Source organism: Aptenodytes patagonicus, chromosome 6 (assembly GCF_965638725.1).
Source record: "Aptenodytes patagonicus chromosome 6, bAptPat1.pri.cur, whole genome shotgun sequence".
NCBI classification, from domain to species: Eukaryota; Metazoa; Chordata; class Aves; order Sphenisciformes; family Spheniscidae; genus Aptenodytes; species Aptenodytes patagonicus.
Genome location: NC_134954.1, coordinates 59572601 through 59596967, shown reverse-complemented (window position 1 = coordinate 59596967; position 24367 = coordinate 59572601). Strand labels below are relative to the sequence as shown.

Genomic DNA, 24367 nt, shown 5'->3' with positions numbered 1-24367 from the left:
TTCTGAAGCACATTTGTCGTATAAGCAGGACAGCTCTACCATACATACTCCTTCCAGTATGGTAAAGATTTATACTAACCTATTTTGAACCAACAGATCAAGATCCATGTTATTTCATAGGTTGTTCCTAAAGCTCTACAAACTCTCAGCAAAAAAACCACCTCATAATACAACACCAAGTAGCATAACCGTTACAATATTAAGCAGATGTTATTTAAAAAGCGTTCTTCTGCCACAAACCACCACCACCTCCTCAAATTTTCTAGAAATATACTGCAGTCTTCATTAACAAAAAAACCCCAAACTCAGGAATCTTTCCTTCACACCTCTGCTTCCAACTCACCTTATGACAAGTCAAAATGCTTTTTGATTCAATAATAGCTTCTGTAGTGACATTGCACTGTTTAGCAGTTACGATGGTTTTACTGCATGGTTAATAAATAGATTATAAATGACAAGGGAAAAACAGCTTTTATTTCAGCAACTTCTCAACAAGAGCAAGAAAAATGAGGAAAACGGAGCACAGAACTTATTTGTATTTACTAACGCTTTCCTTGAGTTTACTTTGGAGACAGTGTCCCTCTTTCTCCTCCGTCTTCGAACTTCAAAATATTTCCAAACAATTTGTTAGAATTTTAAGACAGGTTAAGTCATAAGTATAAATTAGCTCCCAGTTTAAAAATATTATCTAAAGTGCTCCTATCAGGATTTGTTCAGCTCAATGAATGATTTTTATTTAAGCATTTTAAAAAACAATATTTTGTTAGGCAGACACAATAATCAGATAAATAATATTTCAAACATCAGTACAAACTTCATTTACAAAACCTTTCCAGAATTCTTCTGAAAAAGGGTCTTCAGCTGATAAAAATAAATTCTATTAATTACCCTGAAAACGAGACAGGTATAACCAGGATCCAGTCACTGGATAATATCTTTCCTGTGGTAAGATTTAGTTCCTTTTTTCCTTTCACATTCACCCATGAGAGCACATATATTGCTAAGTAAATATGTGGCTATATAGATGCTTATAAAAAAAGTCTTTTAAAGGACCTGTCAGAAATTTCAACTCCATATTTTTAGTTATGGAAACAGGTACATGGATCCACAGTTTTAACAAAATGCACACATGAAGGACATCATTTCCGGAAGCGTTTAAATAGTGGATGGATGTGTTTATTTGAAGATGCCTTACTCCGTGAAGAGTGGTATTCCATGTAAACCGTATCATCTGCTCCTGACATAGAGCTCATTGTGCCCGTACGACGTGACACCTGCCAAAGGGAGAAAGAACACGTGCTTAGTGTGTGACTAGGTAGACCAACTCTAGCCTACTGATGCCCACTGGCTACTGGGCAGCACTGTTCATTTTGTGACTTTAATGCCAAAAAGCCTTCAAAGTTTTTTTTCTTAAGAAGAATATCTACAAAGAAAGTTACTGCCTGCCACTCACCATAAGTATACAAACATACATAAGGTTTAATATGGAAAGATACCTTAGAGTGGGAATTCCTAATGCATTTCAGCACAATGCCATTTAGCTAAAAATTAACCCTAAAAAATTAATTACCACATTGTAGCTTGATTTGAATGTATGTATCAATAAATGTTTCAGGCTATTTATTTTTCTTATATCTGTTGCTAAAAATGTCAAACTACTACCTACAATAATAGTACTTCTCTTGAAAGTGAACAAAAGTGGCCCTTATGCTTCTGCCCTCTGGGGATGAGGAAATCGGGGCATGATTCAAGGAGCACAGTGCCACCACAAAAAAGTATGTGGTCTGACATATGTGTATCTTAAAAATGTTTTAAAATATTTTCATTGCTTGTGACTTAAAAGATTTACTTCAAAATCTGTAACAATAGGTCTGTCATCTTCTCCCTCAAATACAATGGAGAAGGACATGGATTCCATGTCTAACTTCTTTCTAGTGCCCAACAAGTGAATTACTCAAATAGCTAAGTGCTAATGCAGCTTAAAAAAATAAATCTGTTCTCCAGTGTTTCACAAAGATACTAGGGCATCAATGATAGCATCACATTTAGAATTAAAATGGAACGGTCCAGTTCTGTCACATTTATCATCATCCTTTTCAAAGCATTCTTCATTACCTGAGCTGACTTTGAACCATATTCTCCAGCGACTACTTCCTCCTCAGCATCCAGGTCAGATGCTTGCAGGACTTTCTGGAGAAGCTGCTGCTGTTCTTCTTTGGATGAAAATGAAAGTTCTTCTTCTTCCATGCCTGCAAGCTTTGTTATGACCTAAGAAAGAGAGCACAATACAAGGTGAGGGCTCTTCCTCCTCAGCGTTAGCTATTCAAAAACAAGACAAGGATTTCTGATTCCATATCCTGCTGGAACTGCCTTCAACTTTTATTAGTGGTCTGAACAGCTTAACACTATGGATAGCACAGATACGTATAAAATCTTGCTAAGTGGTGTTTAAAGGTCCCTTCCAACCCAAACTATTCTATGATTCTATATATATACATGCACACATCCCTTGTTATAGTCTAGCTGGAAATGCAAAATACAAACCTTGGGGAAAAAAAAAAAGAAAATAAAAAAGAAAAGGTCTGGACAGAGAATGTCAGCCAAACACTATCCATACCAGCTTGACCAGGAACCTGACCAAAGCACGTAGAGCTCAGATGCGTATTCAACTTACTGCAAGGTTAGATTCATGCTGTGGGCTCTAGATTTGTCTAGTTTAAGAACTAGTACTTCATATTTAACAAAAATAATCCACTAGCTTTCCAGACACTGAGAATTTTAGCAATAAACATTGAGGAATACGGGAAAAAAAACCCTAACAAATGGAGACGTATGATCAGTTGTTGAGAGACAGTGCAGCAACCTGCAACAAAGCATCAGCAGCAGAGCAAAATGACTCTTTCAATGTTTGTGTACTTAGACACAAGATAACTTAGCTGTTAGGTTTGTTCTCTTTGACATTCTTAGTAACTCATTTGATAACCGTGGATGCAGGGCACATGCCATCTACTGGCAATATAGTGCCATATACTCCATTAGCTGAAAAACCTCCCCTTCTGAAGAACTAAAAAGCTCTCAAGCTTCTGTTACAAAGCTTTACAATAGGCAGCCTGCTTTCTTAATTAGAGGTATTCTGAAAATTTCACAAGAATTTTTCCTGCAATTAAATTCATTCTGGTAAACACGTTTATACATGAGAATCTCAGTTTTCCCACTATGTTTCCAACTTGAAGAGGTTTTGAGAAAGACATTCTAATTCAGCCATTTCCCTTGATTATGTAGTGTTTCCCCTCCTCATCTTCCTTTTTCAGCTTATCTCTTGAGTCAATACAATTAGAAACTAATTACCTCAGTAATCTGGGCTGGATCTGATCACAAAGACTGGAAAAAAATCCACATTAGATGCAAAGTACTGCTTTTGAAAAACAGGGTAGTGAAACACTGGAAGGAATAATCAGTGTTGTGGGCTGTTGTCAATGGCAATTTCTAATTCAAAAATGGATGTCTTTCTGAGAAATGTCCTAGCTTTAAGAATCCATTCAGGGAAGCAACCTGTCCTACTATATGGCTAAAGGAACACTATGGTCCCCCCCCTTCCTGTTTATTTAGAAGCACATGTGCTATGATCATCTCAAAAACAAAGAAAAAGGAGTCATGAAAAGCAATTTTAAATTGCATTAGCCTGTTTCCAGTTGTGGTTGCAAAACTTTCTAACGTGATTCATAGAATGGAAAGAATTCCCGCTGCATCATCGTTGTTTTAAGCTGTTCAACAGATGCAAAGTTTAAAGTTATCCCCAATTCTTTGATATAGTGAGGAGTTCTGCTATTGGTTTAAAATTTAATATATCCTACATTCAGCCTCTAAATAAAAACACAATACAGTAAATAACTAAACTATGGTTAGCTAACCAAAAAAACCCACTAGATAATTAGACTCCAAGCAGTAAATTGCGATGACAAGGCTCCTACTTAAGAAGCAAAGACAAAGTAAGTGATTTAGCAAAAAAATATTATTCCAGTCCTCTTTTTGATGAAAGGCAGAGAATGGAGATATTGAGAGATGGCGAGAAGTAAGTCCTAGAAAAAAAGTGAAAACCGTTACCCTTTTAAAGGAGTAATGAATTTTTACTAATTTAGGCATTAGGAACAAAAATTCTGAAGAAGAGGACATCAGTACTGAAATAATTATCTAAAGATGAGGTAGAGTCTCTATATTTGGCAAAAGGCGGCAGCAAACATCTGCTGGGAATGACATACATAGTTGATCCTGGCTTGGAATGTCGAAACACACTAGATGGTCTCTTGGAAGTTTCTTCCAGCCCTATTATTCTTTGATGCCAGCTATGACTAAGGCTTAAAGTTTGGCAAACAGAAGAAAATAGGTATTCTAACATTTTGTTCCTAAATTGCGAATAAAGAACATTCCAGTACTGGTCAGCTAAAATGTTGCTCCAGATACTCAGCTGCCACTTGCACTGCTTTTTTTCCCCATATTACACCAAAGCTCCTAGGACTAGGTCTTCCTTGCAAAACAAAATCCCTCTACTTTAACCTCTTTCTTAGTTCTAAAATCAAAGGCATTCACATATAAGTAAAGGGATTTCTCTAATCTTCTTGGCTATAGCCACGTAGATGCATTTGCTGTAATTAGTTGCAGCTTAGTACTGATCTACAATTTTGTCAAAATACATTCACTACAAAGCAAAACAAGGTTTTTACCTCTAAAGACCGTGACACGTCTGTTACAGTGTAAGGACCCCCTTAAAGCTCTCTTTAATAGGCCAGTGATTACAGAGCAATTATTTACTTCAGCATAGCTGCAGTTCAGAGGTTTTACCCATAGGGATGTCCCGTACTGCATGCATGCCTCATGAGGAAAAGCTCTTAAATATCTAGGCTCAAGTGCAATCCAGTGGACGCTGCTTGCCCTTGCAGCTCGTGCAATCCTTGCGTGATTCTGTCAAGGCAGATATGGGAGCCTTATCTTTTATTCTTCTTCTCAGCAGTGTTTCTTATTGGGAAGACTTCTAATCTGAGCAGTAAACTCCAGTTATGTAAAGGAGTAATTTACCCAAAAGCAAGAGCTATCATGACACTCTGTTGCCTTTAACAACCCAATAGATAAGCATATGGGGCAGCCCATGGATTAAAAGGAAAAAAAAATGAGATACACCATGAAATCCATAAAATAGAGGAGCTTTGGTGGAATGAGATTTTATGTTTGGAAGAAGACGACATACAGAGATACATAATAAACTGAAGTACAAGGGGTGATCAATTTTCAAGTATGTCTGGAGAAATGAGACAGCATTAAGTCCTTTACAAAAGGGAAACTTCTGACTTTCAAGTCATGGCTCTGTTACACTGTCAACACTGAAAATGTTCTCTGTTTTGAGGAGTATGTTTTAGTTGTAGGTAGGAAGACTTCTACTCTGCAGTAACAGTCTTTTCCTGCAGTAAATTTGTCATTTCTTAATCAATTAACATTCAAGCCAGTGATTTTGGTGATATACTTAATTCCGTGCAGAGAAAATTACAAGAGGAAGGTCAAACTGTTGGTAGAGGCTAAATAAGCACAGTCGGAAGACCTCCATTAGCCAGAACAGTTTCTGCTAACACAGAGCCACCGTATCAACACGTCTGCATCCTCACTGATTTTCTGTACCACTGCAGGCTTTGGACAGCATTGTGGGAATGGTGCACAAGATTCGTGCGTGGACAAAGATCCCTGAAAGGTATTTCTTTTGGAATGGGTTGCTTGCTAGACACTTCAGACACCTAACTTAATGATTCCCGGAGTCAGATGTATGAACGTAGGACAGATGAATCCTGCCCGTGGCATGTTGTCTTTAGCCACAAGGAAGAAGATTTTCTCCCCATAGTGAAATACTGGTCTGAGACTGGAGTTCTTTGGAAATTATTTGTGACTTGTGATGTTTTGGAAGTTTTCTGAATTGCTGCTGGCCACTACGACATGAACACCTATCAACAATGCTTTAGGCACAACCAGTATGATAACGTTTAATAATAGGAGGCCTGCACAGATGGACAAGTGAAGAGCATGAATATAAACCAACCACGCAAGTAATGTTCTGCTTCACTCCCCAGCAGGTGCTTCATTTGAAGTTGGAATACTTACCTTTCTAGAAGCTGTACTAAGCTACTTGTATCTACACTCACAGTAATATAGATGATAAAACAATACCAGAACAGTTCTTGCTTGCGAGCAAAACCTTCATTAATACATTCCATAACTGGAATTCTCAAGTATTTGACCTAATACTAACATGAAAGAACATGAAAGTTATATTCTTCGGCCACAAGTATAATAAATAGAAGGGACAAGCTACCTTGAAGCTATAACCTTGATCTACAAGAAACCGTTGTCGCTTTGTTGAATATGCCATTTCCTGAGTGTCTTGGGATACAAGAGAATAAAAAAAAGCATTGTATTCCTCTGCAACCATGCCTAGGAGACAAAGACACCGAGTGATTAGTTCCATTTGGAACACTGCAACCAAGAACAAAAAAGGACTGAATACTGAAAACAGGTGTTTAAATAACTTGTCTCTCCACAAAAACAATCTGCAAAGTTTAGCTGCACCCAGAGGTTACATAAACTGACTGACAAAGTACACAGCATGGAAATTCCTACTCGTGTTCTTAATAACTTGAGAATGGGCGAAAAGGAAAACATGGAAAAGGAAATGTAGACTAACACAATTACACTGGTGCTCTGAGAAGAACCTGCTTCTTTATTATGCTAGGCAAGGTGAAAGATAAAATTGTTTTTAAGTCTATTATGTAAAGAAGTAAAAAGTCAAGAGCAAGGATGGCAACACATGTAAAAAAAACTCAATAGAAAAAGACAAAGGAAAAGTTTTACCAATGTAAACTGGTGTTTGCAGTGTTTTTGCATTAAAAAAGGCGAGACAAAGATATTTAGCTAAGAATTCATAGGGCTATTTGAAGCCCAGGATATACCAGTTTGCGTATAATTTCTTTTTTTTAAACTTACAGTCCTTAAGCTCTATTACCCAAATAGCACTGGCTTCTCTTTTAAAACCCAAGTTTTCACTAAGACTGTTAATTCACTAACATGGGTTTTGCATGCATTTTCAAACAAAGCCTCAGCTGTAACAAGCACAAACTTCACATAAAATAAGTGTATGCAGATCTTAAGTGCAAGCAGAAAGTGTGTTAAGAATCATTTTTCTAAACAAAAAGCTCCTTGGTTGTTTTGCAAAACCACAACCTGTTGGAAACCAAATCCCATTTTTAAAAGAAAGTAATCTGCAGTATCAAAAATATGCTTTCTAGAGATTTGCTTTTCAGAGCAATAGTATGATTTTTTAAAAACAATTTCATCTTGAGGAAATTATCAAGGAATGGAAAAGTGAAAGAACCACCAAAGAACGGAAAGTGCATCTTCCTTCAGCTTTTTTTGTCCTTTGGAAGTTTTCCCGACAAAAAGCTTTACTGACCCAGAAAATGCTTCATTTTCATTCACTGGTATATAGGCACATGTTCTCTTTGACTAAAACGTAATCCAAGGACAATATAAGGTAATATCATGAACATCCAGTTTCTCTGCAATTCTATGATACTATGATCCAAGGCCCAGAGCCCAACAACCACCTCATTTACCTTTTTTGGCTCTCAGCACTCGTCCCAGTCTTTGAGCCTCCTGTCTTCGAGACCCACCATGGGACGAAATCTGAATCAGAACATTGGCTTCCGGCAGATCGAAGGATGTGTCACCTACCTGTAACAGAGAAGCAGCCTCTGAGCAGCATCTTATTTCCATATATCGTAAACAAAGACTTAATACAAAGTACACCTTTGTGAGCTGCGATGCAATGATGTCAAATGCACAACACGCACGTATAACTTACTCTTAAATAAAGTTCGCTCTGAAGATAGGTACAAGGACACACTGAATGTCCTCCCTTACCTTGGAAATGAAAATAGTGTTGATTTTTGGATTGTGCTTGAAGTTTTGTAGAATTTGCATTCTTTCTCCTTGTGCAGTAGGACCATATATAAAGGGTCTGAAAAGAACAGAACATATGCAAATGAAATCAATTCAAGAGTGCTCAATCATTTCTTATGAGGTACTAAGATACCATGGCAGGGAGCGCAGTACACATCTGAACTGATATAAAAACAAAACAGATTTTGGTACAGCTTACAGTTTACTTTTAGCTCGTTTGGCTCGTTATGGCAGCTACCCAGTGGTCTGTGGAACCCTTTGCAGCAACCCAGTCTGGCAGAAATAAACTCTGACAGTTATAAATGTTTTGCAATTATGTGCACCAATGAAGCTGTATATCAACAGACTGAATACATTTGCTAAGCCTACATGAAAGACTGAAGGCAGCTGTTAAAATAAGAGATTTTTTTCCCTCAAATCTACTGAATTAGCACGTTGACAGCTGCAACCTTTGCTTCCTATTTAAACACTTGAAAATCCACGCTTCTCTATCAATGATATGCTGAGTGTCACAAGCTGGCTGTTGGATGTTGTTCTGGGAAAATTATTTTTGCTTTTGAAGCTAACCTCTTGCTCCTCCTAATACCTTCTGGACCTACTGAAGTGAGAACAAGGTCCCAAACATTCAATGGCCACGAGCAGCTCACAGTGGCATTTCACCTAAGGTTTCTAACATTTGACGATGAATCACCTGGAACATTTAATATCTCAATTCAGAAGGCTCACACAAACTCTCAGTCACCCACAGACTTCACGAGTAACTTGGGCTACCATGAGTTTTCCAAGATTCTCTCTAGAGTCTGGCTGTTTTCTTCCTGCGTAAGCAGAGTTTAAAAAAAAAAAAAAAAGCTAGAAACGGCAAAGCCCACATAAAAAATGAGAGGCATGCAGGAGTGCACAGCCACTGCTTTTTCATCTGTTGCACTGCTTTTCCAAATGCTCGCTAACAAGCATTTCCAAATAACAGGAATCAAGTTCTACAATTTCTGTTTTGTTCACGCTTCCATACATTATTTCTAACACAAGGAACCATCCCCACAGGTTTCATTTAACTTTTAATATTGCACATACACTGGCGGTAGCTGAACATAAACATGCAGTGCACAGTGCTAAGGTTTTCTATTCTTATCAACTAATTACTGTGCGTTGGTTCCTCTTGCTTTCTTTACTACAGACTTCACTCTAGTTTCTCTTTTACCAAACAATCCTAGTCACCTCTAATCTAATTATTCTAGTGTATTTAACCGGATTTTTAGAAAAACACAACAAAAAAATGAAAGTGGCAAATGAGTCAACTCTGAAACAATACCGTTATTATTCAATCAGTAGCATTCAGTAATATTTTTAAGCCTTATTTGAAATTTCATTTAGTATTAAAATTATGATGATTTTGATCCCCAACAAAACTTAAATGGAAGATTTAAACTGAAACTGAAACTAAAGCATTTGCGAGCCTTCTGTTTCTTAAAGCCACCAAGAAAGGGTTCAAACACATTTTAAGAACAGAATAACCTAGAACTCCTGGCTATCAATCCTCTATTTTACCCCCCCACCCCCCCCGATCCTACTTGACAAGGATTCATTAACACATATCTGAGTACCTTCCTGAACCTAGAACACCCAATGCTAGATTGATTTTAGTTTTTGTTTTAAATGACCCCTTTTCCTCACTGCAAAAAGATATTTGAGGGATCTGCAAAGATAGATCCCCTTCCCATTAATTGACCTAACTGTCAAAACCTTGGAGGCATAGTCCTTCAGAAACAGCGATTTAAACAAATTAATAACACCAGTAAAAAACAGTCAGCACATGAGCTATACGACATTGGATGACAGACTCATGACAGAGTAAAAACTGGCTAAGCAAATTTGAATTCTGTGGCCCCCAAAATTGTAGTTAAAGTAATTCCTGTCACATGCATGGTCTTTCCCTGCCAGTACCAAGGGAAAGGGGGGGTAAGGGAGGAGCCGGCAGAGGCAGCCAGATGATGGCCGTCTCTCCCTCCACCCAGGAGCCCACCCACCCTACGTGCTTGGATCAGGGCATGAGAAGTGCAGTGGGAATTGTCCTCCCGCTGGGCCAGCACAGGCTGGGCAGATAGCCTCGGCCACTACCCCATACCTGCTGAGCCGCTCTCTCCTCCTTACACATAAAATTCCTGCCCCACCCAAACTAACAAACAGTTCCCTTTGTTTCAGCATGCTCAGAGCAAACTATGATAGACAATTCTCTGGTTAAAATAAAGACTCCCTCACCTTTATCCAGCACTGCAAGCCTCCTTTCTTTCTAACACTGACGACCGTATAACCCGGAGCTCCGTACATGATGTGAGGAACGGAGAATTCACTCAAGAACATGAAAAGCGAGCACCTAGTATTTCTTCAACTGGTTTTCCTGTCATGCTTCTACAGCGTCTACCCCACTTAACAATTGCCGTGCTACGTAGCAAGCACCCCCTCCCAGCATCGCCTTTGCTGAAGGCTTTTTCTGTGGTGCACTGAACAGTGCTAGAGACATTCCAGAGGCATCATTACAGCTAATCTCTGTCCAGACAGATTAAAAACAACGATGAAAGAGACCATGGGTGTTGGAATTCATCCAGCACCATTAGCTCTGCTTATTATTTGATGTCACAGCAAGCCAGCACAACATGGCTGTTAAACTACAGTCAAAACTGATCATGAACTTTGCAAAGCGTAAGGCTTGTTTGTGGTTTTGCTAAGAAGTACTGCTGAAATTCCTAGACATGAAATCATACACAGTCAAAATGCCCCACAGCTTCCAGCAAGCAAGGCGTTATTTGGGCTTGTCAAAGAAAGGATGAGGCCAGCTTCTATTGCTTATTTTCCCCAGTAATTGCTCTGTGCCTGATCCTGGCAAACACTCTCCCTGATCATCCCTCCCCAAACCCTACAAGCACACTGATGCTAACCCCTCATTAAACTCTGTTTGTACCACCTCCCGTAACTACACTCGCTTTAGAGTCATTTAAGGTAGTTGAGGAGCTCATGGGAGCAATATCTGTTCATTTATTAAATGATTACAGCAGTTCTAGGCAGTGCACTGGTACAGCAAAGATCCCCAAAAAGTTTGTCTTAGGTTTTCTAGACAAGGTTAAGACCTTTTGAGGACCTGAAGGGGAACGCTCTGGGTCCCAAAAGACCTTGAAAGATCCAGAGAGTGTTTATTTGAAAACCTTCATCTCAGAGAGACAGGGGAAGCTACCGTCCGTTAAAGAAATAGTTCTAGTGATATTTTTTAAAGCCCCTCATTTTTCCACTGTCTTTTAATAATAATAAAATGAATGGAGAACTACTAACAGTCTTTTACAGAAATCTTGGATGAAAACTCCTCTGAGGCAAGTACTAAACAGAGGTTCTTTTCAAACAGTTCTACACCAAAATACTGCTGCAGTGCCAATAAAATCCACCCAAAAAACCACCCTCCTGAGCTCCTTTTTATACAGGAGGACTGCAGTTAAATCAAAGAATTACAAGAAATATCTAAAGACTACTGAAAGCTGCGAGATTACAAGGCAATTTTCCAGGAAGGAGGAAAACAACAGTGCCATCGTTGGTTGTGAACACTTACTTCCCAAGTCTGATTGCATACTCCTTCAGTGCAAACACATTGTCAGCAAATACGATGATTTTATCATTTCGTCGCTCATGAAACTTAATCAGGAACTGGCAGGCTCTGAATTTATTTGGGTTCATGGTGTACAGCAGTATCCGTTTCTTTGTTTTGATAGCTACATATTCTCTATAAAATTCAGGTGACATTGGGCACCAAACCTAGAATTAAAAAACAGACACACACAAAGTAACCCTCAGTTATTTATTTATTTTATTCCTGTGGGAACTGAAAAGATATCGGGGGGATGATAACGCATTATAACTTTCTGTATAGCACAGGCCACAAATTTTAACACAGTAGTTCCTGTACTAAAATGAAAGATACCGATTGGTGTAGTCTCCAGCACTGCCAAACTCTGTTTAACCTCATTAATATTCTGGCCTTCCAAATGCTTTGGCAGCGAGATATACGACAGAAATAGGCAGCGGCATTGGAACAGGACTGGAAGATATTTCCTTTATATTTCATACTTAATAATTTTACTGAACACTACTACTTTTTACAGAGCAATAATTAAGGGAATGAACTGACTGTATAATCGCCCTGTTGCAGCAGTCAAAGCTTTTTCCATAAAAATTATTTTTCATCCATATTCTGAAAGCTCAGAGACACACTTAGTCTTCATTATAGAACAAATGTACCAACCTTTTTTTCATATACCCACCAAGGAGTGACCTTTATTTTAACAACTATTGAGTCTACAACTTTCAAAACACTAGGATTGATTAGAAGCTTTCATCAGGTTTCCCTAAGCAATTATTTTATTATGTAAATACATATCATAGTACTGCACAAGTCTAGGCTTACTGAGATATTTTTTCTGCTGTAGCATGAAAATAGAAGAAATTATGAATTTAAAGTTTATGCCAATGCAGTGATACTATCTATAGCATATAATGACACTATTTATAGCGCATATAATTTAGAAGACATTCATTCTGCAGTACATGGGTTATTCCCCCATATCCATTGCACAGTACAAATTAACAGAATACTGCAAAGAAAAGCCTCTTTCATAACCAGTGTTCAGCTAAGGAAGTTATGTGACAATTTATAGGAGTTTACTTAAACAACCTGAATTGTTCTGTACTGTTAAGAATTATTTTTTTGTTTCAAAACTTTTTCCCAGTGAGTTAAATGCTCGATGAGGCTTTTTTTCAACCCTTGACTACATTAACAATAAATTTATGCACTGAATAGGCTCCATTGTTATTGTATGCTGTCTACATGAAAGACTTAAAATTCTTAAATCAGAAGAGAATATTTCAAAGTGAGAATGAGGTATGAATACTGAACATTTGACTGTAGTAGAATAATTCATCTATTGCTTAATGCCTCTGACTACATGGCAAACTGCATATATTTTGATTGGTATTTGCACTCTCTTCTGGATTTGAAAATGCATAAAATCTACTTCTCACCCCAATGATCTTTTCATTTTTACATTTTGCAAGACGCACACTCCAAGCCAAAAACTTAGTATGGCAGCTGGGAAAGGGATTATTTGTAAATTACGAAACTCTGAAAATATAGTTAAAGAATAGACTTGTTCTCTTTTTTTAAACTTCTTTTAACTTTTTTAACTGTGCTGCTTGTTCTCTTTTAGAGCAGTGAAAGAGTAGTACCTGCAATGAACATGACCATGACCATGACCATGACCATGACCTGCCTTATCAGACAGCAGCACTGCCCTCTCTTGCCACCTGGAAAGAACTGCACTTAAAGAGCAAACCAGACATCTTTCTTGGCTATGGGGAATAAGGCAAGTTGATTAAAGATGCTACTTCTCAACAACATGTCAAGAAAATCCAAACAAATATGCAAGGCAGTTGTGCATGTATTAGACTTGTTATTTACCAGCCATCAACATTGCTTTTTTTGATTCTTTGCTCTTGCTAGTCCCATGCAATGTTATTTCAAAACACTGGCCTAACGAACATAAAATTGCAGAATTTGCACATCATTCAGAACAAAGGTAGCCCATGCTTCACTTCTCAATGTCTAAAGGGCAGTTCAGGGACTGAGAAGAATTATGCTCTCAAGGCAGAATTAACTAAAGTGCCTAAACAGTCAAATTTGAATTTGCAGACTGGTTACTCTCCCTTCAACCTAGTTACTTTCTAGATGCTCTTCACTGGCATTCTATTACTTAAAAATAGTTGTGGGTTTTTTTCCTTCTATAACCTCCAGTTTGCACAAAGTTCAAAAGGAGAACAGCTGACCTGCATCTACATCTTGTATTCCAGTACCAGAGCTAGGAAGAATTGCATGAAACTAGCAAGACAGATTTAAAAAAAAAAACCCTAACAACAAGCAACAACAAAAAAACAACACAAACCCCCCCCACAAACAACGAAAAAAAAACCACAAAAAAAAAGAAAAAGAAAAACAGGAAAAATCCAAGAGACAGTTAAGTTATGAAATTCCACCATAGCAAGTTGTAGCTGCTAAAACTTTACTTCCAATCAATGGGAGTCTGGACAAGTTCATGAAAAAGAAACCCACTGATGGTTACACAGAAACCATGTAAAGCTCATAAATGATTAAGGGCTTGGAGAAGTATCAGAAGAAGTAACAGATATGTTTGCCCTGGTTTTATACTCTTCTCTTCCCTACGTATCTTACTTGACAATTATCAGAGACAATATGTTAAGTCAGACCTTTAGTCTGACCCAGAAAGCTTACTGTAACATTCTAATGTGCCTGTGTGAAAAGCTTACGCTTCTCTGATACCGGATTTTTCTCTCGTCCATATGCTGGAAAGAACAGAGGTCACACCCCGTTATATTGGAAAGAAATAGTAAGATCCAGCCCTATGTTTTCAATTTTCACCCTCATGCATTCAGGCTTGAAATAAGCAGGTCTTTTCTTATGTTTTTTTTTAAACTTTCTACTATCCTTCTGTTTTAAGTGTTACAAGAATTTTCTTCCAACGACTACAGACTGTCTACCACTGGAAGTCTCTAAAAAGCAGCTTCCAGCATACCGCCTGATGTTACGCTCATCATAACATGATGTTACGCTACCACAGAGAACCGAGCTTAAGATACGAAGTCAAGTCAGACAACACGAATGTCAACTGCATCAAACCAGGTCTACACTACTGCAACCACTGTTCACATTTCCAAATGCTCACTGGGAGACGGCTGATCAAACACCACGAACCCCGCAAAGAGAAAGAGTGCTGAAGTCACTCTTGAAGAACATGTGGCTGAAGAACTTGTGGCTACTGGATTTGCCACATGTTCATATTGACCAGCGACAGCCTTGCCTAAGCTACAAAATAAAGGAAAAGTCATAAGGGCACCTGTTTTTCCCAGTTAAATACTTAAAATTTTATACATCTTCCTTAAAAAAAAGAAAAAGTTATAAGCATACTAAATAAACACTAGTAGTACCAAAAAGCAGAGCATCACCTCAGCACACTGGACTTTAGCAATGTAGCCACTGTTCTGCAGCTCCATCCAGTTGGCTTCATAGAGCTTTGGTCCGATCAGGAAGTTCAGGTCAACAATTTTATCATCTTCTCTGACCAGGGTAGCAGTCAGCCCCAGTTTACAATGAGCTTGTACAATAGTGAGCACACGTCTGAACATTTTTGCTAAGAAATGCAAGACAAATTTTCTGTTTACTTTCCTGAATGGATTTAGAAGACAAATACTGCAACTTAAAAAAACACTTTCATCAACTCCTGAACACAAAGCAAGCACAGCGTTGGGAAATTTTACCCCATTTCACATACACTTCTAAGAAATCTGTGTTACAGCAAAACTTCACACTGATTGCAGCTTTAATTTACATCTTCAGTGTACTGTGAAAATCCCAGTAAACCTTCTGGCATCTGTATTATTTCCTGAGAGAAAATTAATATACTCAGCGGTTACATGGCTTGTTTTAGGTCATACAGTATTTCATAGAAAGAACTATGACACAGGGACTCTTGGCTGACTCTGCCACATTCAGAACTTCTAGTATATGGCAGAATTACTCATCTTTAATATTGCTAGAGATCCTGTAATTGCAGAATCTGAAGATACAGAGGAGCTTCTATACCTTAATTTTTACGAAACCACGAAAGAACAAGTGAAAGAATGGAGGCAACAATATGCTACTTTGATAAAATGGCAGTTAATCATCAAGGTCTACTTCTGAAATCCATCCTTTCTGTAGACACCAAATTATATTCAAATGAAATCATGAGAACAAGGTAGAGCAGCTAACAGAATCCTGGGTGGTATTTTTAGCCAGGATTATTCCACAGACACTTGAATACTACATTCTTGCTTTCCAAGAGTATAGATCTCAATAACATAGTAATTTCAAATACAACAGCTATTTCTGGACAGTAATCACTATGGTTACTCATATTTTATTGAGCAGAAACAGATATTAAAAGCTAGCCTACAGTGCCACTACATCTCAAAAGAAAAGAAGGCAGACGAATTCCTCTCCTCTTCAAATTTGTCTACAGCAAAACTATACAAATGTAATTCAGGTACCTTAAGAGCACTTTATCAACCTACACAGAAGGAGAAGGCGCTTGTATTTTATACTGCCATTATAGAAAACAGTGTCTAATTAGAAGGATTTCAGCAAAACTAATGGTCAGCTAAACTCTGCAGTATCAGGGGGAAAAAAGAGAAAAAAAGAAAGTAGAACAAGGCAGTTTACTTGTCTCAAAACCCTAAGCCACGGGTTTACTCACTATGTTAATCATGAGAAAGACAGCAAAAAACCACCACTTCTAAAAGAGCAGAGTAACATTAACAGTGTATGTAACATGAAAGGTTTGCACACCATTTCCTTACCAGGGATAGTATGTACTTCATCAAGTATCATAAGGCCCCACTCTTGACTTTTAAGCCACTCCATTACTCTTTCTGCTTCCCAGGATCTTTTCGTCGTGTGTCCCAACATGGAATATGTGCTGATAGCAATAGAACAGCCAATGGGCTTGTCTTTGGCATCAGAAGTGAACCGACATATCTGACTGTCGTCAATGGTGGACCACATCTTGAACTGGGCTTTCCACTGCTCTACAGACACTGCAGAATTACCAAGGACCAGACACCGCTTGCGGACAGTACACGCAGCTGTCACTCCAACTAGAGACTTGCCAGCACCTGCAGGGGAAGAAGAGCGATATTTATTAGTCATCTCTCAAGTATCACTGGAGGGGGGGGGGGGGGGGGGGAGAGCAGAGGAAAATTGGAAAACTGTGAGAGGATATGAAATCACTTAAGGGCAAATTCTTCGTTGTTTCTTTACTATAATAGCCTTAAAGAAATGAAGTATTCACTTCTAAAAAACCAGCTGGATTGTCTACTGGACACGTCACTGTATTTTCTCAAGAAATCACTGTAAACAATGGCTTCGCCAATTAGAAGCAATCATTTTAATGCTTTCGTAATTTCAAAAGCATGTTAAATTCCAAGTGGCTACAGAAAGCTTCCCCTAGAGGTGATCTATCCCACTGCCCCCGTCAGCTATGTTCATTCCCCCACACAGCAGGTCCTTAAATCTTTCCATTCCTCCTTCACACTTCTTCCGGCATCCCTTACACACCCTCTTAGGCCCTCGCTGTATCTCCCGCGTGCCCCCTCCACCGCCAATACCAAGGGCACTGTCATGCAGTCTCCTGCTCTCTACCTTTTCCATCGCTTCCCATAGGTTGTCCCAATGTGCACATTCCTCACTTCTTTCTCAAGCTCCCCTACCCAGAACTTGTGCATACAAGCGCTTTTCTTCCTTTCACCCCCCTTATGCCATATTTGTATTCCCAGTTCCCCCCAGTCTCCTTACTCCCAACCAAGGAACAAATGAGTCCAATGGCAGCAGCTTTACATTTCACTGGAAGGTCAGCAGAGCTGACTTAGAGGCAACAGTGAAAGTGTGAATGGTAATCTGAAGCTACCACAACCACAAATCGGTTCTTCAGTCACTACAGGGATACTGACAGCAGTCTTAAGCAGATGCTTGGCAGCTCTATCAACCGGGCTCTCCCTCACCACAGCCTTGCCACCCGCTTGCTAAAAACCAACAGGACTCTGCATATTGGTACCCAGAACAGTCCCTACTACTGTTTGAAATCTAAGCAGCTGTCATATTTGGAAGTTACTTTACTACAGGCGAATAAAGAACAAAACCCCCGAAGAACAAAACCCCTAAAAATCAACCAGCAACTTACCACATGGCAAGACAATAACACCAGATCTGGCTCGCCCATTTCCGAACATCTTCCTTAGGCTTTTCTCTTGATAGGGCCTGAGGACAGCTGTAGGTTTCAGATCTATATTAATATCAGGATTCACGGAATCATTTCTGAAATCGTATTCTGCCAGCAAGGGGTACTCCAAATGGATACAACGCTTCTGAAGTTCTTCAATCATCTCCTGAAGAGGAAACAAAGCTTCCCATGGTAAATCCTCCACATCTGAATTAACTCTTTTTTCTTCCAAACAACCAGATTATATAGTACCATGTGAAGTTCCATTTATCTTTTATGCTCGTGAAGTCTGCAAGAGTTGAAGTTTATTCCAAAAACTTTATTCGTGACCACCCCCGCCCCCCTCAAACATTTTAAATAACAGTCGATATTAGAGAGGGATATTTAGACAGATGGAAGAACATGACGCATTAATCTCAGATGTGTTGTTTATCCGGCAGTGACTAAACTACACCCTGAAGTCCTGCAACAAAGAGCTCAACAACAGACACAAAAGGTTGTGTGTGTTACACACAAGGAGCCACCAAAGCTGCTCATCTGTTATCTGGAAAATCTCCGTACCCTGGTAATGCAGTTATTCTACCACGATGACAGGCTGAGTCAACCACCAAAAGGTTGTTGGTTTGGGTTGGGTTTTTTAAAAAAAACAAAATAGCTACCAAGTTATCTTTTTAAAAATTTTCCCTGGTAAGACATCATTGGAATCACCAAGCCCAAAAACAACTTGAGAAATTTTACAAAAGCTCTCTGAAGGTCAAGTCAGGACTGTGCTCCAACCTCCAGCTACCCTTCTCAAGCTAAGAAATCAGAACCATCCAGAGTTCCTTCTGCAAGTATGAATCACAAAACAAAAACAGGAAAAAAAACCCCAACACCAAAAAGAAAAAAGCAAGCTCTGAAACCAGCAGCAGATTTGCCCTCCACAGAATTCTCGCTTGTCTTGCACAAAGCAACGCTAAGCTGCCCATGACAGGAACCTCCCTTAGTCTCTGGAGCCTTTCTCTAGCCTGCGAGCACTATGCCTTGCGGGCAAGGAAGGAACAACACCCAGTCTGCCGCCCTCTGTACTGAAGAGGAAGATCCTAAGATTTTGGAAGGCGAGAGGAAAGAAATGTTAATGACTTCCAGTGATCTCCCCTATCAAAGAGCCATGGTACTTTACATTAAGTTCTCATGCTTATTTGCAAGTCCTGGGCACATTCCCCAAAGCTACAAATGCAGAGACTAAAATACTCATACCTGCTTGACTTCAAAAGACACAGTCTGGGTTTCCTCCTCCTCCTCCTCATCTTTGTCCATCTGTTCATAAAACTCAAATAAGTCAGCTGGGACATCTGGCTTATTCTGAGCATCTGTTCCCTGTGATGTTGACGGACCAAAGCCACCTTCACTGGATTTGGAAATCTGAAATAGACAGACAGGAATTTTCACCAAGGGTTCCATTAGAGACACATTCCGTGCCTCCCCCCGGCCCAGTTTGGGCTCATTAAGGAGGCACAGATCATTGCTGACAGAACGGAAAGCTACTGCTGATACAACACACAAACAATAACCACTCCAAACTACTCAACAGTTTATCTACTGTTAATTCAGTAATTTTAAAACATGCCCAAACATACCGCTGATTTACTTGTAAATGTCTCTGTAATGAGCTCTGTTTCTTCACCCTCAGCATTTCTCAGGCGACAGTCTCTAATTACATGGTCTTGCAGAAGCTGCTGAATGACATCAGGGTGGGTACTTTCCACAAAATACCTAAAATTAAAGAACAAAGAAAAGCATTTTTTATGAACTAATCAACTGAATAACTTACAGGAAGAGTGGCACAGATGCTTAAATATATAGCTATCCCAGATGCACTCTCAAGTATCCAATCTTTGGGGTGGTATTTCAAAATAAAGAAATTATGGCAATCAAAATTTTTAAAAGATGCCTCATACCAAAAGCATCACGTACTTTGCAGTTATCCATCTTGCTCAAATGTTCTCTAACATAACACGAGTGGGAAAACTCCAGCAGAACTGCCTAGAGAGAGCTCTCACATACATGTCTTATTTGTGACATGTGACACAAGTCAATTTTTTTGAAACTGAATTGAGATGAGCCTGTGAAAACACTGGATGTGGTGTTTTAAAGTCCTGCCTGCAGGACCAAAAAAGCCCAAAAGACAAAAATCCAAAACCTCCAAAACACAAACCATCTAAAAATTTAAATTAGTGCATCCTGAAATTGTTTCTCTCCCTGGAGATTCGTCAGTAATGATGCTGGTCGGAGAACACAGTTAAAATATGAGCCAAGAGAGACTTAAGTCTTAAGTGGCACGGGAGAAATCTTTTTCTCAGAAACACCTAGGAAGAGGACAAAAACCTGCTAGTAATACTAGCGTTTAGTTCTACCCAAAGCAGCGGGTTCAAAAAAGCAGCCGCACAAGCAAAGCATTATTGTCCCAGGGCTTATCTATGGCTGCCAGACCACAGAGAACTTTCCAAAAGAAATAAAATGAGAAAGAGAAAACACAGGCAAGGCAGAGACGTAGGCTTCAGGTCTCTGCTGTCTCCTTCCTTTCACTCTCCCTACCGCAGAATCACAGGTTTGGATAAAATTGGTCAGCCCTAAACTAGCTGACCTCGCAAGGTCCCTTCCAACATTATCTTCCAGGTTTAAAACAAATCAGCCTCAACCCAGCAACAAGCACAGACCTCTTGCCAATGGATTTGCTTATCCTTCCTGAATAATGGATTACAAGTCAGAATACACAAGACTGAAAGACAGCTGTAGAAAAACTTGTCTAACCAGGCTCATGTAAATGAGGAATGAATGAAACAATTATCTGAAAACCTTAAGGATATATTGCAAGTCCAAGCAATAAAGAAATTAGAGCTAGAATATCAAGTTCGCAACCTACTTTAAAAAATGTAATGACAACCAGTAGTAGCTCAGGACAACCAAACTGAATTCGTTGACTAACGTATTAAACACTTTCAACAACTGAAAAAGTGATCTGGTATTGATAGATGCTGCACTCAGCTGGGAGCCGCAAGACTCAACAGCTACTGACACCACTCATTTATGCACAGCTGTGCATTTGGAGGACTTCCTCTGCCACACTAGTTAAGGAAGAAGACACTTACCTGTTATGTTTCAGCACCAGCTTCACCTTCCCATAGCTGACAGTACACAGCTACAAACGAACGAGAGCAGTCATTAGGGATATGCAAAAGAGCGATTCTATGTTTGGGACCAAATCCTGCAATGCCGTTGAGGTCTTTGCGGGGAAGCGTGGTATCATAAAACATTTACTTGCAATGTCGTTATGCTTACGGCACAAACCTGAAAAGGTATTTTCAGAAGACGCACACACCATCTCATGCAGGAGATCGGTCACAGATACCCAGTTTTTATACCCAATTCCAATCTGCTTCCAAGACTGCAAGACCATACTTGCAGGAGAAGGTAGGCTATGTTTGATAGTGCCCGGCTATTCCAGACTGCTTCCCACATTCATAGCCTTCTTCCAGAGCAAATCTGAGGAAACTTTCCCCACGTACAATTCCTACTGGCTGGAAGCGTGCACACAGATGCCTGGATATACTTTTTTTTTCTTTAAAAGGTATAAACCCCACACAGGATGTATTGTGAAAACAGTATGTGTGCAGCAATATACTATAGAAAAAGACAAAAAATAAAACAAAGCCTCTGTTCTCTTGAAACAGCGACAGAATAGAATGAGACGGTAAAAGCAATGAATGATTAAAAAAGAAATCAATTAAGCAGAGGCAGCAGGAAAGGATCTCACTGGTAGCAGCAGATATATTTCCAAAGCCAATAAAATACTCTTACCTTGATAAACTGAATTATTCCATCTGGGACACCAGTCTTGCTCAGTTTTTGTAAATACTCTGTGATGTCGCTCGTTTGTAAGCCAACACTAACAGCAGCATACAGTGAGTAAGCAGTCAGCTTGTACTCGTGAATGTGGGTTGGTCTGCACACAGGCTCGGCAATGGCAACCAAAAAATCCTGTGCGTATTTGTAAACTGGAGAAAAGGCTTCCAGAAAAATATGGCCATCAGGAGCCTACAGAAACAAAAAGAAACACTGAAGACACAACAGCGTTAGCTGAACAGAATCAGGAATTTCCTATAAAGCGGCCATTATGATGTAGAGACACTCCACTACTGAGGTAGCAATGCATCACAGGGTTTCAAAAAAAGCGTTTGCCCTAACAATGACGTTACAAGAAAAAGAAGAAGAAAGGAGACTCAGGAACATACAACTTTTGTCTTTAACTTTTGTCCAGACATTGATTTGTCTGTGTCCCTTCCATGGCACTACGAATAAACCACACCCAGATCATTTAAGCTTTTCCAGACTGACGTGTTGGGGTATTTTTTCTTTTTTAATGCTAAACAAATTGCTTGAGCAGAGGCAAGCTTCCAGCCCCGTTCCCCTAAAACAAAACAAAACTCCTCACTCGTTTTACATAGAGTGAACGGAGGAGGAAAGATGGCACTTGTGTGTCACAGCATTCAGTAACAGATGCCCTGCAGACACTGGCAAGGCAACCACCTCTTCTCTACACGCTTGTACTGCTGGCCATGTCTCGGACAGGTTTACCGATGTCCCTTTCAGGGCAGAGAAAACAAACGGTGCCAGTTACAGATGACGAGACCAGCCTGTCTTAAGGCTGTCTCATTCCAACATACAAACCCTGTTGCTGCATCACTGCAGCAACGGATCCCACTTGTGTCACTAGCCAACACCATCACTTCCACAAGACGTTTTACCTCCCTCCCAGAAACATCTGGCTTAAGGTGCTCCACTGCCCTGGCCGGTCAATGGCACGCCCACAGCAAGGGATGCCTGACAGAGAGGGGGGACCTGCGAGCAGACTGCCGGGACGGGAGCAATTCACCTGGGCTTTCCGAGGGGCTCCCAGGCAGGGGCCGGCGGCGCTCTCCCAGGCGGCCTCACGCTGCTCGCAGCCCGACCGCCCCCGCACGGGCGCTGCAGGCGCCGCACTCGCCCACCCCACCAGAACTAGAGCGCGCCTCGCTCTGACCGAGCTGCCAAGGCCAGCCCCAGGAGCAGGCTCCCTCCACCCGCGCACAAACCCTTTTTCTCGGTGTCCTCGCTGGACTCCGGAGAGCGGAGCGCGCCTTGCTGGACGGTCTGCGGCACAGTCCCGGCTTCTCTATGGGGGGAAGAACCCACAGAGCGCTCACGTCCCCGCCGGTTCCCCTCACAAACCTCACCGACAAGGGACGGATCTGCAGCAGGCAGGTCACCCGCCCGCGCCTGCGGCCCATTCTACTCTACGACAACCGCGGTTAAGAGGAACCGCTAGCTCTACGGGGAGGCGTGTGCGCGCCACCGACCCCCCGGGGCGGGGCGCGGCGCGGCCCCGCGGCCGCTCTGGGGGCGCCCGGCCGCACGTACCACCCAGAGGGGACGCGAGGAGTGGTCGGCCTTCAGGGGCATCTGCTGCCTGTAGTCCTTCGCCCCGTACTCGTCCACCTTGGTGCCGCTGTCCTCCACCTGCTTCCCCGCCGCAGACGGCACCGCCTCCTGCGACTCCCTGCCGGGAGCTTCGTCTTCATCGTCTTCGTCGTCATCGTAATGGCGCTTCTTGGACTTCTTCTTATCTGGGAGCAAAGCCGGAGCTGTGACGAGGCGGCACGGCCGCCACCCGGGCCCGCGGCACCCCAGAGCGGACCTCCCCGCCCCCGCGCCGCCGGGGGGCTCCCCGCCGGGCCCCCCGCCCGCCCCGGGCTGCTGCCCGCCCCGGGCTGCTCACCCCGCTCCTTCCTGCCCATGGCCGCCGCGCAGCGCCCGCCCCGCGCCAGCGGCCGGCCGTCGCGTCACTTCCGCCGCGCGGGAGGGGAGGAGGCACGGAGCGGGCGACCCACGCCGAGCGCCATCGATTTTCCGTTCCCGGGGCCGCCCCCGCCGCGGGGGAAGGCGCGGGCGGGCGGGCGGGCGGGGAGCGGGGCCTCGGTCGCCGCGGGCAGCCGCACCCCGAAACAGCCGCGGACCAGCGGGGAAAGAGAAGGGGAAAGGCAGAGAAGGGGGGGTGGGTTGTTTTTGTTCCCCCCCCCCCCAATGATTAAAAAGAGGTTTCCGTAAAGCACATTTTAAATTAAAAAAAAAAAAAAAAAGCCAAGTGGAAAGTGAGGTGCGAGACTGACATTCCGCATTGCTCTAAAATACAAAATTCTTAAAAGAGAAATCACACTGTTGTCCCTACAGAGTGTTTTAATATATTTCTAAGTACAATTCGTGTCTGATTTTGGAAATACAAATACATTTTGAATGGTTAAAAACAAAAATTAAAAAAATATTTCGAACATCAGCCAGCTGAAAATATATTTATCTAGTAAATCATCTCTCAAAGCTTTTATATATTTAATTACTCTAACTAAACATAGTACCCTTAAAAAACAAGTTCATAAAAATGTAGAAATGAAATTGTGGAATAAGATTACTGGGATATATATATACACACACAC

General features: G+C 41.0%; 1 protein-coding gene across 2 annotated transcripts; it reads right to left on the bottom strand.

The window, feature by feature from the left end:
• Positions 1 to 452: 452 nt before the first annotated feature.
• On the bottom strand, positions 453 to 23691 carry ERCC3 (ERCC excision repair 3, TFIIH core complex helicase subunit). Of its 2 annotated transcripts, XM_076342894.1 has the most exons (15): positions 23656 to 23691; positions 23298 to 23503; positions 21699 to 21935; positions 20990 to 21039; positions 19478 to 19613; positions 19098 to 19262; positions 17820 to 18024; positions 16441 to 16755; positions 15049 to 15233; positions 11588 to 11790; positions 7957 to 8053; positions 7650 to 7767; positions 6353 to 6471; positions 2116 to 2268; positions 453 to 1274 (listed from the first exon to the last, which is right to left on the bottom strand). In XM_076342894.1, exons 1-15 carry the CDS (start codon positions 23672 to 23674, stop codon positions 1140 to 1142), a joined length of 2343 nt encoding a protein of 780 aa, XP_076199009.1. In that variant the 5' UTR covers positions 23675 to 23691; the 3' UTR covers positions 453 to 1139. The 2 variants fall into 2 exon arrangements, 1 of the variants encoding a protein (XP_076199009.1); XR_012995710.1 differs by lacking the exon at positions 6353 to 6471 and having other exon boundaries at positions 1189 to 1274.
• Positions 23692 to 24367: the final 676 nt, after the last annotated feature.

Bases quoted from the DNA above. Each gene is read 5' to 3' on its own strand.
- ERCC3 (XM_076342894.1), bottom strand. The intron at 21,040-21,698 runs GTAAGAGTATTT...GTTCGTTTGTAG, and splicing joins GAATAATTCAGTTTATCAAG to CTGTGTACTGTCAGCTATGG. The intron at 7,768-7,956 runs GTAAGGGAGGAC...TCTCTGTTACAG, and splicing joins ACACTATTTTCATTTCCAAG to GTAGGTGACACATCCTTCGA.